This window comes from Sus scrofa, chromosome 12, assembly GCF_000003025.6.
Source record: "Sus scrofa isolate TJ Tabasco breed Duroc chromosome 12, Sscrofa11.1, whole genome shotgun sequence".
Classification (NCBI taxonomy): domain Eukaryota; kingdom Metazoa; phylum Chordata; class Mammalia; order Artiodactyla; family Suidae; genus Sus; species Sus scrofa.
In genome coordinates this window covers 39,616,051-39,636,937 of record NC_010454.4, presented here as the reverse complement: position 1 = coordinate 39,636,937, position 20,887 = coordinate 39,616,051, and the positions used below count along the sequence as shown (strand labels likewise).

Sequence of the window (20,887 nt, the reverse complement as noted above, 5' to 3'; positions counted from 1 at the left end):
CACCTGGATGTCAGATGGGCTGGATTTTCTTTACTGTTGTGTGGAATTCATCCTTTGCCCCTTCTGTTAAATGAGGGATAATTGTAGACAATTCTTCCCCCAAGGCTTTTGGGAAGATTAAATGAAATGACATAAAGAATTGGGCAGGGCTTAGCAGGTTGTTAAGGACTCATTACAAAATCGCTGATATTATCTTGATTTTTCTCTCAAGCCCTCTGTCCTTTTGGTCTCTCTCTCTTTTTTCCTCTCTTGCCTCCACTCTCTCCATCAGTGAAAAGGCAAATGGTAGCCCCATGACGAAGCTCTGCTGCGAGGAAAAGGATTTCCTGTTGGGAGTGAGGGGCTGGCTCATGGAATGGGGATTGTCATGACCCCAGGTTGTGGGCAGCCAAGCCAAAGCATGGACTAGCCACCTCCCTCACCTCCAGCTCCTTGAAAACCAGTTCCACCACTGACGACCTCTGACCCTGGGCAAAGGGTTGAATTTTCCCAAGGCTTTTTCCCTACTGGTAATGTGGGATATACTGAATACTGCACAACCCGTGGCTGGGATAGTTGATCAGCTCACTCTGTGTCACAGGGCCAGCCGGATGCCCATGGCTCATGCCCAGGATATGAAGCTGCCTAAGCTAAAATGAGGTACTGGTCATGTTGCAGGAAGGAGGACCCATTCCAGGGCCCAAGCATGGGTGCTAGTCTAACACTCAGAAATGAATTGTCCGAGGAGCCACATGTGAGGACAAAGCAAAAGACTTTATTGGGAAGGGGAGCCCGGGGGACAGCAGCGGGATGAGGGAACCCAGAAGAACTGCTTTGCCACATGGCTCGCAGTCTCCAGTTTTGTGGGAATGGGGTTAGTTTCCAGGTTGTCTCTGGCCAGTCATCTTGCTTGGCCTGTGCTTGGTCTGGCTCAGGGTCCTTCCTGGTGGCGCACGCACTTCTCAGCCAAGACGGATTCCAGCGCCAAGAATCATGGGAGGTTGGTCGTCTCCTCCCTCCTATTGGCCTCTCCCCAGTCCTCCCGGTTAGTCTTCAGGGCGGCACTGTCTGTCTTATCAGGGCTTCCTGCTCTGAGACAGCTCATGCAAGCCATGCTCATGCCTGGTCGACGACTGGGAGTCATTCTTGACTTTTCTTCCTCTCACACCTTTCTGAGGTTGGGCTCCCCCTGAAGCAGACCATGAGATAAGGAATTGAGGGCAAGGAGTTCCTTGGGAGGTGATCCTGGGAATTTCTAGTAGGGAGGCAAGAAAGGAAGCATAGCAGATAAGGACTTAACTTCAGGGTTTTTCAGGGAGCACATTACTATTTTTTTGTCTTTTTTTTTTTTTTTTTTTTTTTTTTTTAGGGCTATACCCATGACACATGGAAGTTCCCAGGCTAGGGGTCAAATCGGAGCTTAGCTGCTGGCCTACACCACAGCTCACGGCAATGCCCGATCCTTAATCCACTGAGCAGGGCCAGGAATCGAACCTGCATCCTCATGGATACTAGTCAGATTTGTTTCTGCTGAGCCACAGCAGGAACTCCAGAGCACATCACCATTTTAATGGGGCATCTTTCAACCCTGCTGGGGACCTCTGGGGGTACCGGGGACCTCTGGGAGATGGTGTGTAGTGAGCCATTTACCCACCAATGCATGCCTATCATTGATCAGGGCTGCTTTGGGGTGAGCCACCCCTCATCTTGCTGGGGGTGGGCCCTGGGGCAGAGGTGCTTGTGATGGAGGGACTGCCTGTTGTTGTGTGGCCCAGACTGAAAGGAGGAGCCTGACTAATATGGGGGCTTTGGAAACAGAGGCAGGCTGGGCAGTGGGAGCCCAAGCCCTTCCTCAGCTAGTGCCCTGGGAGCTGGGCTGGGAGCGTAGTTACTATAAAGATGGCCTGTAGAGACCACGGGCCGGGCTGGTTCAGGCACTGACTGGTCCCATCTGGGAGCCTTGGAGTCAGACAGACAGAGATGGGAACTTTGGTTTGGTCCCTTGCTAGCTAGTGTGTTGGAGCTCTTGGCTAGAAACTCTCTGAAATTCTCCGTGGTTTTCTCCTATGTCCTGTGGCTGTGATCCCTGCCCGGCTGTGTCGACATTAGGATTAGGTGACAATGTATAAAGTGCCTGACACATAAAGAGATGGCCTGTGAGCGTTATTTACCTTTTCATTTCCAATCACCCCACCGCTTGCTCGAAACTGGGCTGTGGCAGGGTTCCAGGGGGGTCAGAAATGGTTTTGGAAACAGACACTTCTTTGGAAGTGACCGAAAGAACTCCAGCTGGAAAAGGGGAAGTGGAGGCACTTTGATGACTCAGAATTTCCATTTTGGGCTCCCAGGCAGGATTGGGGGGATGGTCTGCCATCGTGAGGTGTAAGCAGACAAGACTGAACAAGGCCAGGGCTTATTACTCAGGGGGGATTTATGGACACTGGGTGGAGAGGAAAAGGCCCCTGCCCCTCCCCCTCCGCTCCCCTACCTCCGAGGTGGGGGTGGGGGTGGGGTGCTGGCTGGGACTCTATTCCATAGTAAGGCAGGAAAGGAGGTGGGTGGGCACCCTGCCAGTCCTTCGGCTTGGAGCCACAGGCTGCTCTTTGAACCCTGGAGGGAGGCAGCTAGAGGTCCCATAGTGGTTCAGCCTCAGGATTGGGTCAAGGAAGTCTGTGGTCAGCCTGGGAGCCACCGTGGGAACTCCCTCAACTGACTCCTCACTTGTGGCTCTCCACATCAGGGACGTAGGGTAACAAAAATTAATGAAAACTATGGAAGCAAAACGCAAACCTAGAAAAGATTCAGATCATTGTCATGGATTCAAATAATGCAGAAATACCGAGTTCTGGCTAGAATCTAAGCCTATAAACTCAGGTTTGTAGGAAAGAAAATGTTACTGCTAAACCTAGCCTAAGTGTATTTTTCTTTTTCTTTTTCTTTTTAGGGAGGCACCTGCAGCATATGGAAGTTCCCAGGCTAGGGGTCAAATCAGAGCTGCAGCTGCCAGCCTACACCACAGCCACAGCAATGCCGGATCCAAGTTGCATCTGTAGCCTATGCCACCGCTTGTGGCAATGCAGGATCCTTAACCCATTCAGCGAGGCCAAGGATTGAACCCACACCTCATGGATACTAGTCCGGTTCTTAATCCACTGAGCCACAATGGGAACTCCCCCTGATGTGTATTGTTATCCTGCTCTTTTGCTGGCCTGGTGGGAAACTTTAACTTCAGCCTTTCTGGGCTGTTCCAGATGTTGGGAGGCCCATGTGAGGAAGCTCTGTCCCCAGGTTACTGCCGAGCTGTCCTCCCTGGGGTTAGCATGGCCTGTGGGTCTGGTGGAGTTCTGATAGTTTGGGTCACACTTGAGGACAGGGAGATCTTGCCCAGGGCTGCTGTGCCCCATGTGCCATGATGTTCTCCCAGCCCCTCTTTGGGGTCTCCCTGTGTCATCTTAAAGAACAACATACAATGCAAGGGGTGTGAGTTTAAGTTTCATTCAGGAACTTACTGAGGACTATAGCTTGGCAGACAGCCTTTCAGTAGCTCTGAGAAAACTGCTCTGAAGAGGTGATGGAGAAGCCAGTGTATGTATGTATGTATATATATGTATGTGCATGCATGTATATGTGTATGCAGGCATATGTGTGTGCATGCATGTGTTTGTATGCATAGGTATATGTATGTGTATGCATATGCACACACATGCGTATGTGTGTGCATGCATGTGTATTATGTGTATGCATGTGTATGTATGTATATATATGTATGTGAAGGTATATGTAGGTGCATGTATGTGTATGCACATGTATGTACATGTGTATGTATGTGTAGGTGTATGTATGTATATCACATATATATAGTGATTTTTGGCTGGCAAGTCCATGCAGTCTTTGGTAAAAGATTACTGCTAGTTACAAAGAAGAGATATCCCAAGCTAACGGCTTCAGTGCTTTTCTATATAAGAGAAGATGTAAGAATCTGGGTTCATTAAAATTCTTCTTGACATAAACATCTAACTAACTAAGGGGCCTGCTTGTCCGAAGCACAGAGCAACACCCTGTTGTCTTTCCTCTCAGAGTGAACTCTCACTTAGTGACCTCAGTGGGTTGTGACTTAATCCTTGTAGAGCTGGGTGGGGAGCAACATTCTCTGTTCATCTTTGTTTACACCTGCTTCCTGGCTGTGATGCTGGGATGCCCAGGCTGCACCTACCTCCCTCCAGCCCAACTCAGGACTCTCTTTTTGGCCTGGAAGAAATCCACACTCTTGGGAATTCCTGTTGTGGCTTAGCGGTAACGAACCCAACTAGTATCCATGAGGACCAGGGATCCCTGGCCTTGTTCAGTGGGTTAAGGATCTGGCATTGCTGTGAGCTGTGGTGTAGGTCGCAGATGCGACTTGGATCTGGCGATTTGCTCCGGCTGTGGCTGGCAGCTGCAGCTCTGATTTGACCCTTGGCTTGGGAACTTCCATATGCCACAGGTGCAGCCCCCCCTCCCCCAAGAAAAAGAAAGTAAGTAAAATAAAGAAAGAAAAAGAAAGAAAGAAATTAATTCACACCACTCTTTAATAATTCTGGTGAAGACATAGAAATCTGCTTTGGATCTTTTATTCTTTGTACAGGGGGCTTTTAGAACACACAAGCCAAGGAGGCGTACAGCTTTTCTCTCTACCCTGCCTCATCGTTCCCCTGAGAGAGAGGCGGGAACTGCATGGTGCAGACTATCTGCTTGAAGAAGGGAATGGAAGAGGGGATAAACATAGGAAAATACTCCCAAATATCCCATCAGGGAATAAAATGAGGAAGCCTGCCTTGCAATAGAGCTCCCCTCCCGACTGTTAACTCTGAGCGGTTTGCCCTGCATTTGCGCATGTGCAGATTTGGTAACCTGAGTTAGTCCCTAAGAAAGTAATGTCCCTCTGCAGCTGGGGCATTTCTCCATCTCCTTCCCATACCTCTTTCCCATTTAAAAATGCCATGTTGGGAGCTCCCGTCGTGGCGCAGTGGTTAACGAATCCGACTAGGAACCATGAGGTTGCGGGTTCGATCCCTGCCCTTGCTCAGTGGATTAAGGATCCGGCGTTGCCGTGAGCTGTGGTGTAGGTTGCAGACGCGGCTCGGACCCCGCGTTGCTGTGGCTCTGGCGTAGGCCGGTGGCTACAGCTCCGATTCAACCCCTAGCCTGGGAACCTCCATATGCCGTGGGAGCGGCCCAAGAAATAGCAACAACAACAACAGCAACAAAAAGACAAAAAAAAAAAAAAATTTTTTTTAAGAGTTCCTGTTGTGTTGTGATGGTGTTGGCAGTATCTCTGGAGCGCTGGGATGCAGGTTCGATTCCTGATCTGGCATCGTGGGTTAAGGCTCTGGTGTTCCCACAGCTGTGGCATAGGTTGGTTGCAGCTGCAGCTTGGATTTGATCCCTGGCCCAGAAACTTCATATGCCACAGGGTGGCCAAAAAAGAAAAAAAACACAAAAATTTTTTTGGATGAGATTTTGTTTACTATATAACGAATCCCCTTTCTTGAAAAAAAATAACACGATTAAATGAAATTATTTAATTTTCATTTTCAAGAAGATTGTAGTCCACTCCAGTGTGATTTATAGCAAAATCTTTCTTTAACATCACAAGGTCAGCCTCATGATCTGTCATGCTGTCATGACATATGTTGGGGATAAAAATGTCTTCCTTGTCTTTTATTCTTTTTTACAAAATTTTATTGGAGTATAATTGACTTACAGTGTTGTATTAGTTTCAGGTGTACAGCAAAGTGAATCACTTGTACATATAAATATATCCATTCTTTTTTCCCATATAGGTTATTACAAACTATTGAGATTTTTCCTATGCTATATCTATATACAGTAGGGTCTCGCTAATCATCTATTTCATACAGCATTGAGCATATGTTATTCCCACTCTCCCAAATTCTCCCTCCCTCCAACAATTTCTCCTATAGCAACCATAAGATTGGTTTTGAAATCTGTGTTTCTGTTTTATAAATAAGTTCTTTTGTATAATTTTTTATTAGACTCTACATATAAGTGATAGTGTATGATATTTGTTTTTCTCTGTCCAACTTCACTTAGTGTGATAATCTCTAGGTCTATCCATGGCATTATTTCATTATTTTTTATGGCTGAGTAATATTCCATTGTATATACGTATGTAAGTATACAACAGAATGTTACTGTATATATGGACATTTAGGTTGCTTTCACATCTTGGCTATTGTAAATAGTGCTGCAATGAACACTGGGGTACATGTATCTTTTTGAGTAACGGTTTTCTCCAGATATATGCCCAGGATTGCTGGATCATATGGTAGTTCTATATTTAGTTTTTTAGTTCAGCGTTCAGGGCTGGAAACTTGGGCTAAGGTTTTTTTTTTTAATTTATTTTTATTATTATTATTTTTTAATGGGCTAAGTTTTTTGTTTCTGTTTTTGCAGTGGCTTGATGTAGGATCTTAGTTCCCAGACCAGGGATGATTGAACCTGGGCCATAGCAGTGAAAGCAGTAAGTCCTAACCACTAGACCACCAGGGAACTCCCTTGGGCTAAGTTTGAATAAAGAATTTGGGATTCCCTTTTACTTATTTTTTTTTCTTTCTGGGTTTCCTCCTCACTGTCCAATGGCCACGATTGCCTCAGGCTCCTTTCCCTGGTTCATCTGGCCAGAAAGGCCACAAACTTTCTCACCAGGGTTTTAGCCACCCCTGCAGCATCCTTCCACAGCAACTGCAACTGACCTCAGGCCAAAGCCACAAAAATTAGGAAATCACTCCATGCTTGTTGCTTGCTCCCATTTTCAATGCCTCTCCAAAACCTGCATGCTTTTATACAGTCCCTCTTGTACTCCACTGTAATTTAAAACATTTCTCCTGAGTTTATAGCATCTATCTGCAGATTGATCAGCTTGTTAGCTGTATTAGATGCTCAGTCCTCTAGGCTGGAAGCAGAACAGTTGTCTAGGGTGACAAGTTTGAGTCAAATTGTTCTTGGGGGGGGCTATTAAATAGTTCAAAATTGTCTTTTGCATGCCTCACCACCTTAACTCTGCTTTATTCTTCTGTATAGAACTGATCACTGCCTGATGTGTATATTTGTGCATAGTCTCTCGCCCCACTAAAATATAAGTTCTATGACAGCAGGATCTTTATCTGTTCTGCCTCCTTGTGGACCGAAGGCCTCAGCTCCTTGTAAAAGGGGAGAAATCTGAGAAAGTGTGGGCACCAGGAGGGGTCGTCTCGGCAACAGAGCTCAAGCCCTGGTGGGTCGTCCTTCCTAGACACGACTCGGCCTGCTAGCCCTTTAAGAAATACCCAGCCATCAGTCATTATGATTTTTAACCACTGGGTGGCGCTGCCCACCAATTTTCCTAAGATCGAGTGCGCCTACAACTTTTCAAGTGGCCATAAATCCAGAACCGTCGTTTAAATTGCTATCTCCATGGTTACACCTCTCAGCCCCGATACCCGGACTGGCAGCGAGAAGGGGTCCATTGCACTGACTTCTGAACACGCGTCGCCTGCCTCCCCCCCGCAGGCCTTTGTGTGAATTTCATGAATAGACATTTAGTGAAGCCCAGCGGGGGCAAAGCCCACCCTGGTGGGAGTAGAGTAAATTAGAAGTGGTAGTCCCTGACCTCTAAGGCAGCCCTTTCATCCGGGTTCAAAAACATGCATTGCATGTCATGGATGAAGTTCTCTCCTTTGCCTCTAGAATGGTGTTAGCGATGCATCATCCTTGGGAAAATTGAGAAAATAGTCATTCGAGTCGTGTGTGGTTCGGATGAGAAACCCCATGTTGCAGAGTCTGGAGGGAAAGGCTCCCGTCTGGGGAGAATGCCAGTGGGAGAAGAGGAAGCCCGGAGCGCCGGTTTAGAGTGCACTGTGCCGGCATATGATTTCTTGATTTGCCATTCACAGCATGACTGTTTTTCCACCAGCTTCTCCTTCTCTCTGGTTGTCGGCAGTGTGGGAACTGAGAGCTGTGGTCTTGCCTCCAGTTGGGCTCAAGCATTTCTAATCCGGAGGGGAGCCCATATGTGCTGGATCTGTGCTGTGAGCCAGGCACGGTTCTGGGCCCTTCAAGGATATTCACTGGGGTGGAGTCCCCGTCGTGGCTCAGTGGTCAACGAATCCGACTAGGAACCATGAGGTTGCGGGTTCGATCCCTGGCCTTGATCAGTGAGTTAAGGATCCGGCGTTGCTGTTACCTGTGGTGTAGGTTGCAGACACGGCTTGGATCTGGCGTTGCTGTGGCTCTGGTGTCGGCTGGCAGCTGTAGCTCTGATTAGACCCCTAGGCTGGGAACCTCCATATGCTGCGGGTGCTGCCTCAGAAAAGACAAAAAAAAAAAAAAAAAAGTTCACTGGGATGATTCTTCTAACAACACACAACTGAGAGTGTTTTGGTCTCCGTTTTATTCTTTTATTCTTTTTATTTATTTATTTATTTTTGTCTTTTGAGGGCCGCACCCGCAGTATATGGAGATTCCCAGGCTAGGGGTCTAATTGGAGCTGTTGCTGCCGGCCTACGCCAGAGGCACAGCAACGCCAGATCCCAGCCGCGTCTGTGACCTACAGCTCACGGTAACCACAGCTCACGGCAACGCCGGATCCTTAACCCACCGAGTGAGGCCAGGGATCGAACCCACAACCTCATGGTTCCTTGTCGGATTCGTTTCCGCTGAGCCACTCGGGGAACTCCTAGTCTCCGTTTTATAGCAAAGAAAACCGAAGCTCAGAGAGGTTGAATACTTCACACATCAACACACAAATATGCTCTAAATGGTCTTTTAAAAGCCTCCCTGGAACCCATTCCTCTTTCTGGCTCTTGCCTTAAATGTTGCTTTCCCTCCCAAAAGAGTTCTTGGAAGAGCCGCCCCTACAGAGTCCTGGTCCCTCCTTCCCCAACCCCCAATTGCCCTCGGCCCCGCTAGTTGGGCTTCTATCCCTGTTTTCCACTGAGACTTCTCATGGCGTTCACTGTTGACCTTCACATGGGTCCATTCCAACGGGCTCGGCTCTGCTCTTCCTTTATCTCTTGGCATCACTCAACACAGGTTATGCCTCTTGAATTGTTTTCTTCTCTTGGCTCATGAGTTATCACACCCTCTGGGTTCTCCTGGCCTTTTTCTAGCTTTCAGTCCATTTATGTGTTAACTCCCACTCTGTTCGACCTCTCATTGTCTGAATGCCCCGAACCTGTTACTCATTACCTGTTACACATCCTCCCCCGCTGACCCCATCTGTTTCCATGACTTTTTATCTCCAGCTTGACCTTCCCCTGACCTTCCAGACTCACACAGCCCACTCTCTTCTCAACACGGTCTCATGGACACCTAGCCAGCATCTCGAAGTTAACACGGGCCAAACGGGTCTCTTGATTCCACTGCTTAACTTGCTGTTTCCTAGACTTCCCCATTTCTATAAATTGCCCCAACAGCTACCTCGTTGCTCAAGCCTGAGTCTTTCTCAGGATGTCTTTTCAATTCTGTCCCCCAAAGATGTCCCTAATCTCCTCTGTTGCCACCACTTCCTCCCTGCTCCAAGCCACTGTCACCTGTAGCCTGGACTGCTGCAGGGGTCTCCCTTGCCCCCTAGGAATCCATGCGTATGCAGCTGCCAGGGTTTCTTCAAACATCTACATTAGATGCTCTCAATGGCTGCTTAAAAACGTCCCCATGGCTTTCCACGTCCCCTGGGATAAATTGCATGCTCCCTACCCTAGCTTAGAAAGTACTACTGCCCTGCTTTTGCCTTTCTCACTGCTCCTGCTGGTTTCCTCTCACCTCTGTGCTCCACATAATTGCTCCCCTGTGCCAAGCTGGCCCCTGCCCAGGGCTTTTGCATGGCTTGTGCCCTCTGGTTAGAAAGTTTTCTCCCCTGACCCTCACGTGGCTGATTCGCTCCAGCCACTTAGCTCTCGAGGGGCATGTTTCTTACTTGGGAAGGCCTTTCCTCACCACCCCACCTAAAGCAGCCATCCATCCCTGTCCTTGGATCTTGACAGCTGCTTGTGAGTCTTCCCACTTCCCCAGTTCTACAGCCCAGGGGAACCCAAAGCTTCCGCAAGACTCCCCAGAGTCCCCAACAACTTTTCCCATCTCTGATCTCCGGGTGCTGGCCCAGTCCCACAACTCTTGCTTTCAAAGGCAAAACAATCCCTTTCTTTGGTTCACTCAGAGCAACTTGCCTGAACCCCTCCCCTGAAATCTTGGCCGGGGTCTAACCACATCCTGGGGGAGTTTCCTGCTTTAACTGGGGTTATAGGTACATTTTCTTAACAATGGTTTTTTCCTCTGTGAGAGGGATTCTCGTTCTAGCTGCTAAGAGAAAAACGGTGTCTTACTGTCACAGTAAGAGGCAGAGATGGGAGCTGAACCTAGATTTGTCTGTCTGAGTGTGGAGCCAGTGCTTTTTGTATTTTTTATTTTTGGGGGGTCTTTTTTTTTTTTTTTTTGTCTTTTGTCTTTTGTTGTTGTTGTTGTTGCTATTTCTTGGGCCGCTCCCGCGGCATATGGAGGTTCCCAGGCTAGGGGTCGAATCGGAGCTGTAGCCACCGGCCTACACCAGAGCCACAGCAACGCGGGATCCGAGCTGCGTCTGCGACCTACACCACAGCTCACGGCAACGCCGGATCGTTAACCCACTGAGCAAGGGCAGGGACCGAACCCGCAACCTCATGGTTCCTAGTCGGATTCGTTAACCACTGCGCCGCGACGGGGACTCCAATTTTTGGGGGGTCTTGAAAACATTTTTTTATTATAGTTGCTTTATATTGTTCTGTCAATTTCTGCTGTACAGTAAAGTGACCCAGTCCCACATATATATAATTCTTTTTCTCATATTTCATCACATTCCATCACAATTGATTGGACACAGCTGTCGGGGCAATACAGCAGGAGAGCCAGTGCTTTTAAACCATTGCATCAACCGTGTCCCCTGGATACCTGTCCAGGCTGCTGGTGACGCTCAGTGGAGGCTGGCACAGCTGCATGCACTCACCAGCTTTCCTCGTGGGGAGGGGAATGCTTGCTTGTCTGGCCCCTCCCAGGAGGCTGCCCCCAAGGCCGAAGAGCATTTCTTGCAGGCCAGCTGAAGCTGGCTGCAGGACCTCCGGTCGCCTAGTGCAAATTCTCACGCTAGACAGATGCATGGAGAGGGGGCATGTGGCCAGACCTCTGGGCGCCAGGTAAAATGCTCTTGGTACCGCCCAGAGTTGCTTTCTCACGTTCTCCCTTTCCCGTCACACCCCCCGTTTCCCCCAGGTTGCTGTGTGTCGACTTCACTCCCTTCTACCCCTTTCTCTGACAAAAGAATGGATACCCCACTATTCCTGGCCTTATTGTCCAGCTCCTTCCAGGCAGTCTCCTTCCTGCCGCAGGGCTGACAGTCATGTAAGCTGTCTGGGCATAGGTTTATGTGGGCGAGGTCTTCACTTTAGGCTGATCAGGGCTGGGAGAACCCTGTGTATCAGAATGAAGAGGTCCTGTGTGTGTACCTGTGTCTGTGTGTTTAAAAGCCAGCGTTTCTCTACCCTAAAAAGACTGGGAATAGGAGGTCCTGTCATGACTCAGTGGTTAATGAACCCAACTGGCAGCTGTAGCTCCGAGTCGACCCCCTTGCCTGGGAACCTCCATATGCTGCAAGTGCGGCTCTAAAAAGACAGAAAAAAAAAAAAAAAAAAAAAAAAGACTAGGAATAGCCCCCTTTAAAAACAATTGAATGCACCTGAGATAAGTACTTCTGAGCCACTCGGGGTTGCTGGTAAGCTTTTTCTTTGTTTTCTTATTTTTAATTTTTTGGGGCAAACTTTATATTATATTGCTGGGATAGATTTGACTTTGTAGTTAGATTTTTGGACTTGATAGCTCAACCTGGAACTCCTCTGATGGACCAAAAAAAAAAAAAAAAGAACAAATAATGACATTTCCATTCCTGCCCTGGCCTGTGCTTCCTGTTTTCAGCCCTAGCCTGTTCCTTTGGCCTTTGAACTCTGGTTCCCTGATGTTGACCCTGGTGCTGGTTAGGGACTTTGAAACCTCTTGCTTAGATGAAAACACTGAACTTGGTCTGGCTACCCCCCCCCCATGTCCACTCTGGCCCCTGTGAGCAAAGGTTCGGCCTAGCTGTGTTGTATCTGTCAGTGACTCTGTCATCCCTGGGCTGTGAGCTCCTGGAGGGAGAAGTTTGGTTATAGTCAGCAGTAACCTCTCAGCTTTGATAGCAGGGAGGGTGGAGGAAAATTCCTGGGTTAAGGAGCAGAAGCTCACAGCCTGGGAGGGACCAAGGCTGGTAGCACTGATGCCTGTGTGGGGACAAGGGGAAGGAGCACATGGGTCAGAGCCTCGGGCCCTTACCAGCCCCTGAGCCCCTGCCTGGCCAGCGTGGTGACTGATGGGTCCCTGTATGAGTTAAAGTGCTTTTAGCACAAGCAATAGAAACCAAGACTTTGGGCTCATTTGAAGAAAAGCGCGCGCGGGGGGGGGGGGGGGGATTGTGCCACAACGGGATCCATGGCATTTCTGCAGTGCTAGGACGCAAGTTGGATCCCTGGTCTGGCACAGTGGGCTAAAGGATCCGGTGTTGCCATGGCTGAGGCGTAGGTTGCAACTTGTGGCTCTGATCTGGCCCTGGCCCTGGAACTCCATATGCTGCAGGAAGGCAAAAAAAAAAAAAAAAAAAAAAAAAGAAATTGGCTTACCTAGATGCCTGTGGGTGGATTAATGGGTTAAACAAAGCAAGAGAAATACATATAATGAGACTATTCAGCCTAAAAAAGGAAGGACAACATGGATAAATTTTGAAAACAATGTGTTAGGTGAAATAAGCTGGTCACAAAAGAGTAAATACTGTATAATTCTATTTATCCGAGGTACCTAGAGGAGCCAAGTTCACAGAGATGGAAAGTAGAATCGCGGTTCCTAAGGGCTGGGAGGAGGGAGGGGTGGAAAGTTGTTTACTGGATACAGAGCTTCGGTTTTGGATGATGAAAAATTCTGGAGAAGGAAGGTAGTGATGGTTGCATAATAACGTGAAAGTGCTTAATGGGGAGTTCCCGTCGTGGCGCAGTGGTCAATGAACCCGACTAGGAACCATGAGGTTGCGGGTTTGATCCCTGGCCTTGCTCAGTGGGTTAAGGATCCGGCGTTGCCGTGAGGTGTGGTGTAGGTCGCAGACATGGCTCGGATCTGGCGTTGCTGTGGCTGTGGTGTGGGCTGGCGGCTACAGCTCCGATTCGACCCCTAGCCTGGGAACCTCCATATGCCGCGAGAGAGGCCCAAGAAATGGCAAAAAGACAACAACAAAAAGTGCTTAATGCCACTGAATTGTGCATTTGAACACGGTAAAAATGCTATGTATGGTTTTTTTTCCTAATTTTTTTTATTATAGTTGATTTACAATGTTCCATCAACTTCTGCTGTACATCAAAATGACCCAGTCATATATACATACAGACTCTTCTTTTCACATTATCTTCCGTCATGTTCCGTCACAAGTGATTGGATATATTTCCGTGTGCTGTACAGCAGGATCTCATTGCTTATCCACTCCACATGCAATAGTTTGCATCTACTCACCCCAAACTCCCAGGGTATGTATGTTTTAACACATACAAACCAGAACTGACCTAAACCAATAAAAAATTATTCCAGAGTTGCTAAATGCCCCTGTGGCCCTTTACAAATAATAATAACAACAAAAAAAGGAAAAACAGGAAGAATGCTGGGTCAGTTCATGTAAGTGAGAGTTGCCAAACCTCCAAGCCTGCAGTGGGGACAGGAGGTGGGACAGCTCCAGGGGCTTCAGAGGACGAGTTCGTAGACCTCTTCCCTTGGGATGCTGCTCCAACAGCAACCAATACCTATTTCTCTGGTCCCAAGGGCATCATTCTGAGGGAGAAAGTCTAATTGGCCAGCTGGGGTCGGGTGGCATCTGGGGCAATTAGCTTCTGTTGGGATGGGGAGGCAGGGAGGCAAGATGTTGTATTACCACTGGGGGCCACTGGGGGCAAGTGTGAGTCAATCAGAATCCAAGTCATTGGACGGCTGGTCTTAAGAATCACCAGTGCACCAAATTTGTTTGTTTTTCTTAATTATACAGCTTTAGTTGCCTGATTTTGTTTTACCTTCACAATGCCATTTTGGGGGAATGTTGGATTTTGCCTGAGTCTGCTCCTGCTGTTGAGCTGGCAGAGAGGTGGTGAGAAGGGGAGATGGAGTATATACGTCTGGCTTTAGCACCATTTAAACTTTCCAGTCCCCCAAATTTATAAATTTCTCAGAGGAAGGTGGAGAAATCCCTGAGAAAACTGTGATTGCATTTCTGCCACCGTAGCAGAAAAGAGGCAGGAAATTAGAAACAAGTTGGCAGTAAAGGAAATTTATCGATTTGAATGGTTGTGTCTGGACCAAGGTCTTTACCTGCAACCTGGTCTAATGCTCTTCCCGTTCCCTGCACAGCTTAGAGTGGGAGCTGGAGGGTCACACGTCCTCCTCTGTTTGGGCACGCTCTGTCCCCATACCACCCTCGGGAAGACCCAACACCTGGGGATCCAGCAAAGCCTCTGCACAGGGACAAAAATCACTAGCATTTGAATATTCCCACCTTGGGCTGCTAAGGAAAAGTTATGCTTTAAAAGAAAAGAATAATAGAAGAAAAAAGAGGACCTTAAAGAGGTAAGGATGGCTAGGAAAAGCTGAGTGTTCTGTGGTTTTTAATGAATCAGAGGCCAGAGGTGGTCTGGCTGGTTAGAAGCTGGATGTGATTATTTAGAATGGCTGGTGTGGAGTTCCCGTCATGGCGCAGTGGAACCATGAGGTTGCAGGTCTGATCCCTGGCCTTGCTCAGTGGGTTACTGGTGTTGGTTCCAGATGTGGCTCAGATCTGGCATTGCTATGGCTGTGGTACAGGCCGGTGGCTGTAGCTCTGATTAGACCCTTAGCCTGGGAACCTCCAACCTCTATATATATATGGCTGGTGTATTGGAGTGAGGTGAGGAATTGAAAGCAGAGCAGGGAGGAGGGTGAGAAAGACGCTTTTCTGTCCCTTAAGAATGTAACCTGGAGTTCCCGTCGTGGCACAGTGGTTAACGAATCCGACTAGGAACCATGAGGTTGCGGGTTCGGTCCCTGCCCTTGCTCAGTGGGTTAACAATCCGGCATTGCCGTGAGCTGTGGTGTAGGTTGCAGACACGGCTCGGATCCTGCGTTGCTGTGGCTCTGGCATAGGCTGGTGGCTACAGCTCCGATTAGACCCCTAGCCTGGGAACCTCCATATGCCGCGGAAGCGGCCCAAAGAAATAGCAAAAAGACAAAAAAAAAAAAAAAAAAAAAAAAAAAAAGAATGTAACCTTGCCCGCCGTCCTTAAATCTCTAGAGACTGAGAATATATTTGATACCACTTTTAATTACTTTTTAGATCACTGGTCTGCTTCTCTGAATGTGACTCTGTCAATCAGACCACAAGGCTTCCTGTATCTCCACAGGGTTACACCTTCTTTTCCCCAGACTTGGGCTCCCACTGAGGCCTGACCCCCTTGGGGAGTTGAAGAGCTGGGGTGGGCCTTTCTCTGATCTGAGAATGTCAACTAGGCCGACACCCTGGAAGGCTGCAAAGATAGTTTGGGATCCTTGATGTACTTTTGGACCCACTTGTCATCAGGGTTGGTGCAGATCTCTCGGTTCCGTTTGGTGATGAAGCTGTGGAGACAGAGTTAGGCTGTCATGGGCCATGGAATAGGTTGGGTCCAGTCTACACACTCCCCCACTTCTAGCTCACAGGGGGCTTGCCTCATGCCCTGTACCACCTCCCTAGGCTTCCCCCACCTGGGTCCCTTCAGAAGGTCTCCCTCTCTGGCCTCTAGACCTCATCGTTCTTTCAGCCCCTTCCCCACTCAGCCAGACCCTCAGACTTGGGTTTCATTACAGCGGCTGTTGCTTGGGCCACACAGCTGTAAGTGGCAAAGTGAAAACTAAACCTGGGCCTGTCCTGTGATGGTCAAAGCCCATCCCTTTAGCCACATCTCCCTTCTAGCTTGGAGATTTGCTTCTGTGCACCCCATTCCAGCCATGTGCTCCCCTTCCCTATCCACAGAAATACCTCCGGGAAAGTGCTTACATGATTGCTGGTAGGTGGCAGTTGAAGGCCTTTTTGTAGCCCACCACCAGTTTCCTTGGCAAAACCTTCTCATGATACGTCAGGCAGCAGGTGGGTGGAGGGTTCACCCAGTCAGGAATTCCTAAGGGAATCAGATTGAAAGCTGAACTGAGGAGGCGGAGAGGGGGGTGGGGAGGAGAGAGCCTATGGTTGCCCACCTCTGTCTCCCATCTCTTGCATTCCATTCTTCTGATGGCGAAGCCATCTGCCAGCAGGGCTGGATGGTAGCTTGATGGGTAATAGAGAAAGCAAAAAAGAGGAACCATTCTGGGGGACATACATGTAGAACCTTTGGCCTCTGAACAGAGTTGCATCAAGTACAAAGGCCTGGGGTGTTCACATCTGCTAATGAACTTGACTTGGCAAGCGTGTATTGAGCGCCTATTACATGCCAGGCTCCATGGGGGTCAGAACATGAGGAAGACACAGTCGCCACCCTGTGAAAAGGGAATGTGAAGAGATAAATGCCCCATAGAATGTGGTCAGGGATGGAGTCACACTGGGCAGTAGATGCTAGGGGGACAGAATGAGGGGCACCGAACCCAGCCTGGGTCGTTGAGGAAGAAGTATCCCAGCAGGTGGTGCCTGACTTGACTCCTGAGGGAGGTGTGGGATTGGGGCAGCCAGAGGGGCTAGAGGTTCTGGGAAGAAGAAATGTCTGGAGCCCTGCGTGTCTGGGAGCTGCAGTGCAAGGTGGGAAGGAGGAAGAAGGGAGAGGATACTCATGAGCAAGGGGAGGGCCACCCCCCTCCTGCGCTGGGGGAGGGAGTGTGGATTCTGTGCCGGAGGCACCAGGGAGTCTGAGGACGGGGTTGGGGGGAGGGGGGGGAGAGGCGGAGGGGCAAGCAGGTGAGGTCAGGCAGGAAGAAAAGGCTTCTCTTGAAGCTTTGGGGTCAGACAGTGTGAATTGGAGTCTTGACTGAATGGCTTGAATCATGGGCAAACTTCTTCATCTCTCTGGGTGTTTTTACCCATGAAACATGGGTAAAAAGATAACCCGTGTCCTAAAATCGTGCTTGTAAAGCTTTTGACTCGGAGCCTGGCACAGAGAGGTTCAGTCAGTGCTTGCCGTAATGAAGAGCTGATGGAGGCGATGGCCACTCTTCTGGCCCGGACATGCCTCTTTCCCCCTTTCCGACACTCTCAGGAGGCCGGACTTGGTTGGTTAGAAGTGCCGTTTGCCTTGAGCGCCCCAGACTGCCCATCAGTTGGGGTGTCACACAGAGGGCAGGTTGCTACACCTGCAGAATGCAAATCCCTGACCTTTGCTTCTGGCTGGTGGCAAAGCTGAAGTCTTCTCAAGAGCACCGTTTGGCTGATCCACGCTTTGGGGGGTTGGTTTCCTGCTTGACCTTCCCGAAGGGCCCTGAGACACCTCTGCACACAGTCCCACTGGGCCTCAGGCAACATTTATGAAGACCAGGGGCTTCCTGAGGGTATGAGGGCATATTGCAATGGTGTGTGTGACCCTTGCTCCCTGAGTGTTTACACAGGCAGAGTCCGACCAGACTGTATGCCAAGGGTAGCTTTAGGGAGAAAAGAATGGGGCAGCTGAAGGCAGGTAGGTGGAAGACCTGAGTGTCTTAGTTGCTCCCCTGTCACCAGCCTTTATAAATGATGGCAGAGGAAGGGGTAGGGAGTGGACAAAACGAATCCTGTTCTCCATAGGTCCCAGGCATCCCGTGGCTTCAAAATCTCTCAACTCCTTTTCTCATTTCTACAGATTTTATTTAATCCTAGGCTGGGGGATGGAGACAGAAATGCTAAAATAGCACTCTTGGGCATCCCACTGGGACTTGTTTTGGTTGCCCTGATGGTCCCAGCAATCCATGCCGGACACTGCGAGCAAGGCCTTGTGGGTTCAGACTCTGCGTTCCCGGGCTTCCCTCATCCCTAGCCTCCCTCAGCCCGCCTCCCAGACTCCCCTCGTCCTGCCCTTTCGGGGGAACCTATGGCTTTTCTCCTCCTCATCACGTTTGTTCACTCCTGTCTCTTCTGCTGCTTCCTCGGCTCTTCCTCCTAAGTGCTCACACCTGCTCTCCATCCCGAGGACCCCTGATGTAACCTTGACCCAGCTTCCTGAACCTGCCCGACCAACCCCAGAAGGATGTGGACCACAGCCCAGCTCCACTTACAAAGGAGGGAGATTAAGGACAGCAGCTCTGGGTGCAGGAGCGGAGAGGCCCTGGGGCGGGTGACAGAGATCTGACAGTATTCTCAGCGTCACCTCGCAGCATGCCAGCTGCCCCATTTCCCCTTTCTTTCGGCTGCCCTTCAGGGACGGGTGGACTCACTCACTTTCCTGGCCGCGAAGAGCAGAAGTAGTGGCGAGGATGAGGATGAGGAGAAAGAGGGAAGCCACGGAGACCTTCATCTTCTCGAGGGGGCAGTTTAGCTCCAGGGCAGGGCTGAGCGGAGGTGGGCTCCCTGCTGGTCCTCCCTCTGAGCCCTCAGCTCTCTGGACTCTGACCGCTTCAGAGCGGGTGGAGGAGGAGAGACAACGGGCCTCCCTGGGTGTCTGCCCAAAGGGAGGGTGGTGGAGGGTAGGGGCTGGTGCAGAGGTGAATTCAGTCAGATTTGAATCCGTGTGAAGGAAAAAAACGAGTGGAAGGGAAAGTGTGAGCATGCGCCGTGTGTCAGCACCTCGCACGCCCTAATTCGCTTAGTCCTCACCGCAGGGAGGAGAGATTCTCACTCCCCTTTTAAACAAATTTAACTTATTTTTTATTTTCTTTTTTCTTTTAGCCCCACACATAATGGAAGTTCCGAGGCTAGGGGTCAAATCAGAGCTGCAGCTGCTAGCCTACACCGCAGCCACAGCAACTTGGGATCCGAGCTGCATCTGCGACCTACACCACAGCTCATGCTGGATCCTTAACCCACTGAGTGGGGCCAGGGATTGAACTTGCATCCTCATGGATATTAGTCGGGTTCTTAACCTGCTGAGCCACAGTGGGAACTCCTTCACTCCCATTTTGCAGAAAGCAGGAGAGCACAGACTGAGGCAAGGGTAGGGTTTAGTGCCCTCTGAAAAGGATGTTCCCCCCACCCCTCCCAGAACCCATGATTGAGCTCACTTTTGTCACAGGTTATGTAACTAATAGTAAAAAAAAAAAAATCCTGATCCTTGGTCCCCACTTGTTGCTGAAGTGTTTGGTTTATTTGTTAATGTTCTCATTTATCTCTTTGGACCTTGGACTCAGAACCAGTTTTAGGTCTAGTTGTCTGATCCCTTCTGGGTGCCCGCTGTGTGGGTTAATCGGATCTGCCACTGTGACCAGCAGAGGGCGCCCCAAGACTCCAAGCCCGAAAACCTGCTTCTGAGACCCAAAGTTCTAGCTTCTGCCCTCGGGCTTTGGCTGAGGCTGGACCCGTCCCTCAGCATCTTCTCTCTTCAGACTGCCTCAGGACCCCGTTTCAGATTGGAGGCAGCGTTCAGAGAAGAAATGAAAGAGAGATTTTGCCTTTGATGGACTGTGAACTTCTGAAGCCTGAGGGAATGTTTTGGGAGATCAGAGCAGAGGGAGGCAGAGCAAAACAAGGACTATGAAGATCCTTATGGGGCTTGCTGATTGGCATGACTGCTCATAAATAGGGAACACATATGATGCAATTAGTCCTGGTGGGTTCAAGGCAGTTAATGGTGGTGAAACCGTGGCTTTTTATGAGGGTGGGGAGAGTGTGTAGGTGGGACAGCACTTGACCTCTGTTCATGGAGGCGATGAAGTTCGAGGAAGCCTGGCTGTACCTTTAGCTGCAGGCACCCTCTTGGGCCTTGTCAGTGGAGGCTGGAGGCCAGGGAAGGTGGTCGTTGTGCCTACACTGGGAGTGCTCTTTCTCTAAGTTCACAGAGTGCCTTGTTGAACGTGGAAGCCTTGGGGGACAGCTGGGTGTTGTTCTTGGAGCATAAACTGCCTCTTGATTTCTGTCTCACTGTAGCCATCCACCCACCTATCCACCCATCTTTCCATCCATCCATCCACCCACCCACCCATCCATCTACTCATCTATCCTTCCATCCACCCGCCCATCCATTCATCCCTCTATCCATCCATCCACCCACCTATGTCCTGAGCACTTGGTCTGGGCCAAGACTTTTGCTATGCCTTGTGCAGGACACAAAAATGAGTAAAACAGGGAGTTCCCATTGTGGCTCAGCAGTAATTAACCCAACTCGTATCCATGAGGACGCAGGTTTGATCCCTGGCCCTGATCAGTGGGTTAAGGATCTGGCACTGCCGTGAGCTGCAGTGTAGGTTGTAGAGGTGGCTTGGATCTGGCCTTGCTGTGGCTGTGGCCTAGGCTGGCAGCTGCTGTAGCTCCTATTCGACACCTGGCCTGGGAACCTCCATATACCGCAGGTGTGGCCCTGGAGAAAAAAAAAAGAGTGAAGAGTGAAACAATATAGTACAATTTGATGTATATAAGTGGATAGGGGAAAATTGGACAAAACATGCCCATGAATCATTCCTATCCCGGCCAGCAGGGAACAGAGGCCTTGGGACCAGGAGAGAAAAAGGCTATAGCGTTTGACTGCCCTAGAGACCCCTGTATAAAGATTTACCTGCAACACCAGGTGATAATTCTTAGCTTTCAACTTGTAAAGCTTAAATAAGACAATGCACACAGACTGCTTAGCGGAGTGTTTGGCATATAGAAGTTGCTACAAAAATGGTATCTGTCATTATTGTGTAAAGGTGGCCTGTACACAGTGTCTTTCTCAATTTCTGCTCAGTT

At 49.4% G+C, this 20,887-nt stretch overlaps 1 protein-coding gene across 1 annotated transcript; it reads right to left on the bottom strand.

The window, feature by feature from the left end:
• On the bottom strand, positions 15,381–18,751 carry CCL16 (C-C motif chemokine ligand 16). The gene is made up of 3 exons (XM_003131714.4): positions 18,449–18,751; positions 16,112–16,232; positions 15,381–15,693 (listed from the first exon to the last, which is right to left on the bottom strand). Exons 1-3 carry the CDS (start codon positions 18,522–18,524, stop codon positions 15,582–15,584), a joined length of 309 nt encoding a protein of 102 aa, XP_003131762.4. The 5' UTR covers positions 18,525–18,751; the 3' UTR covers positions 15,381–15,581.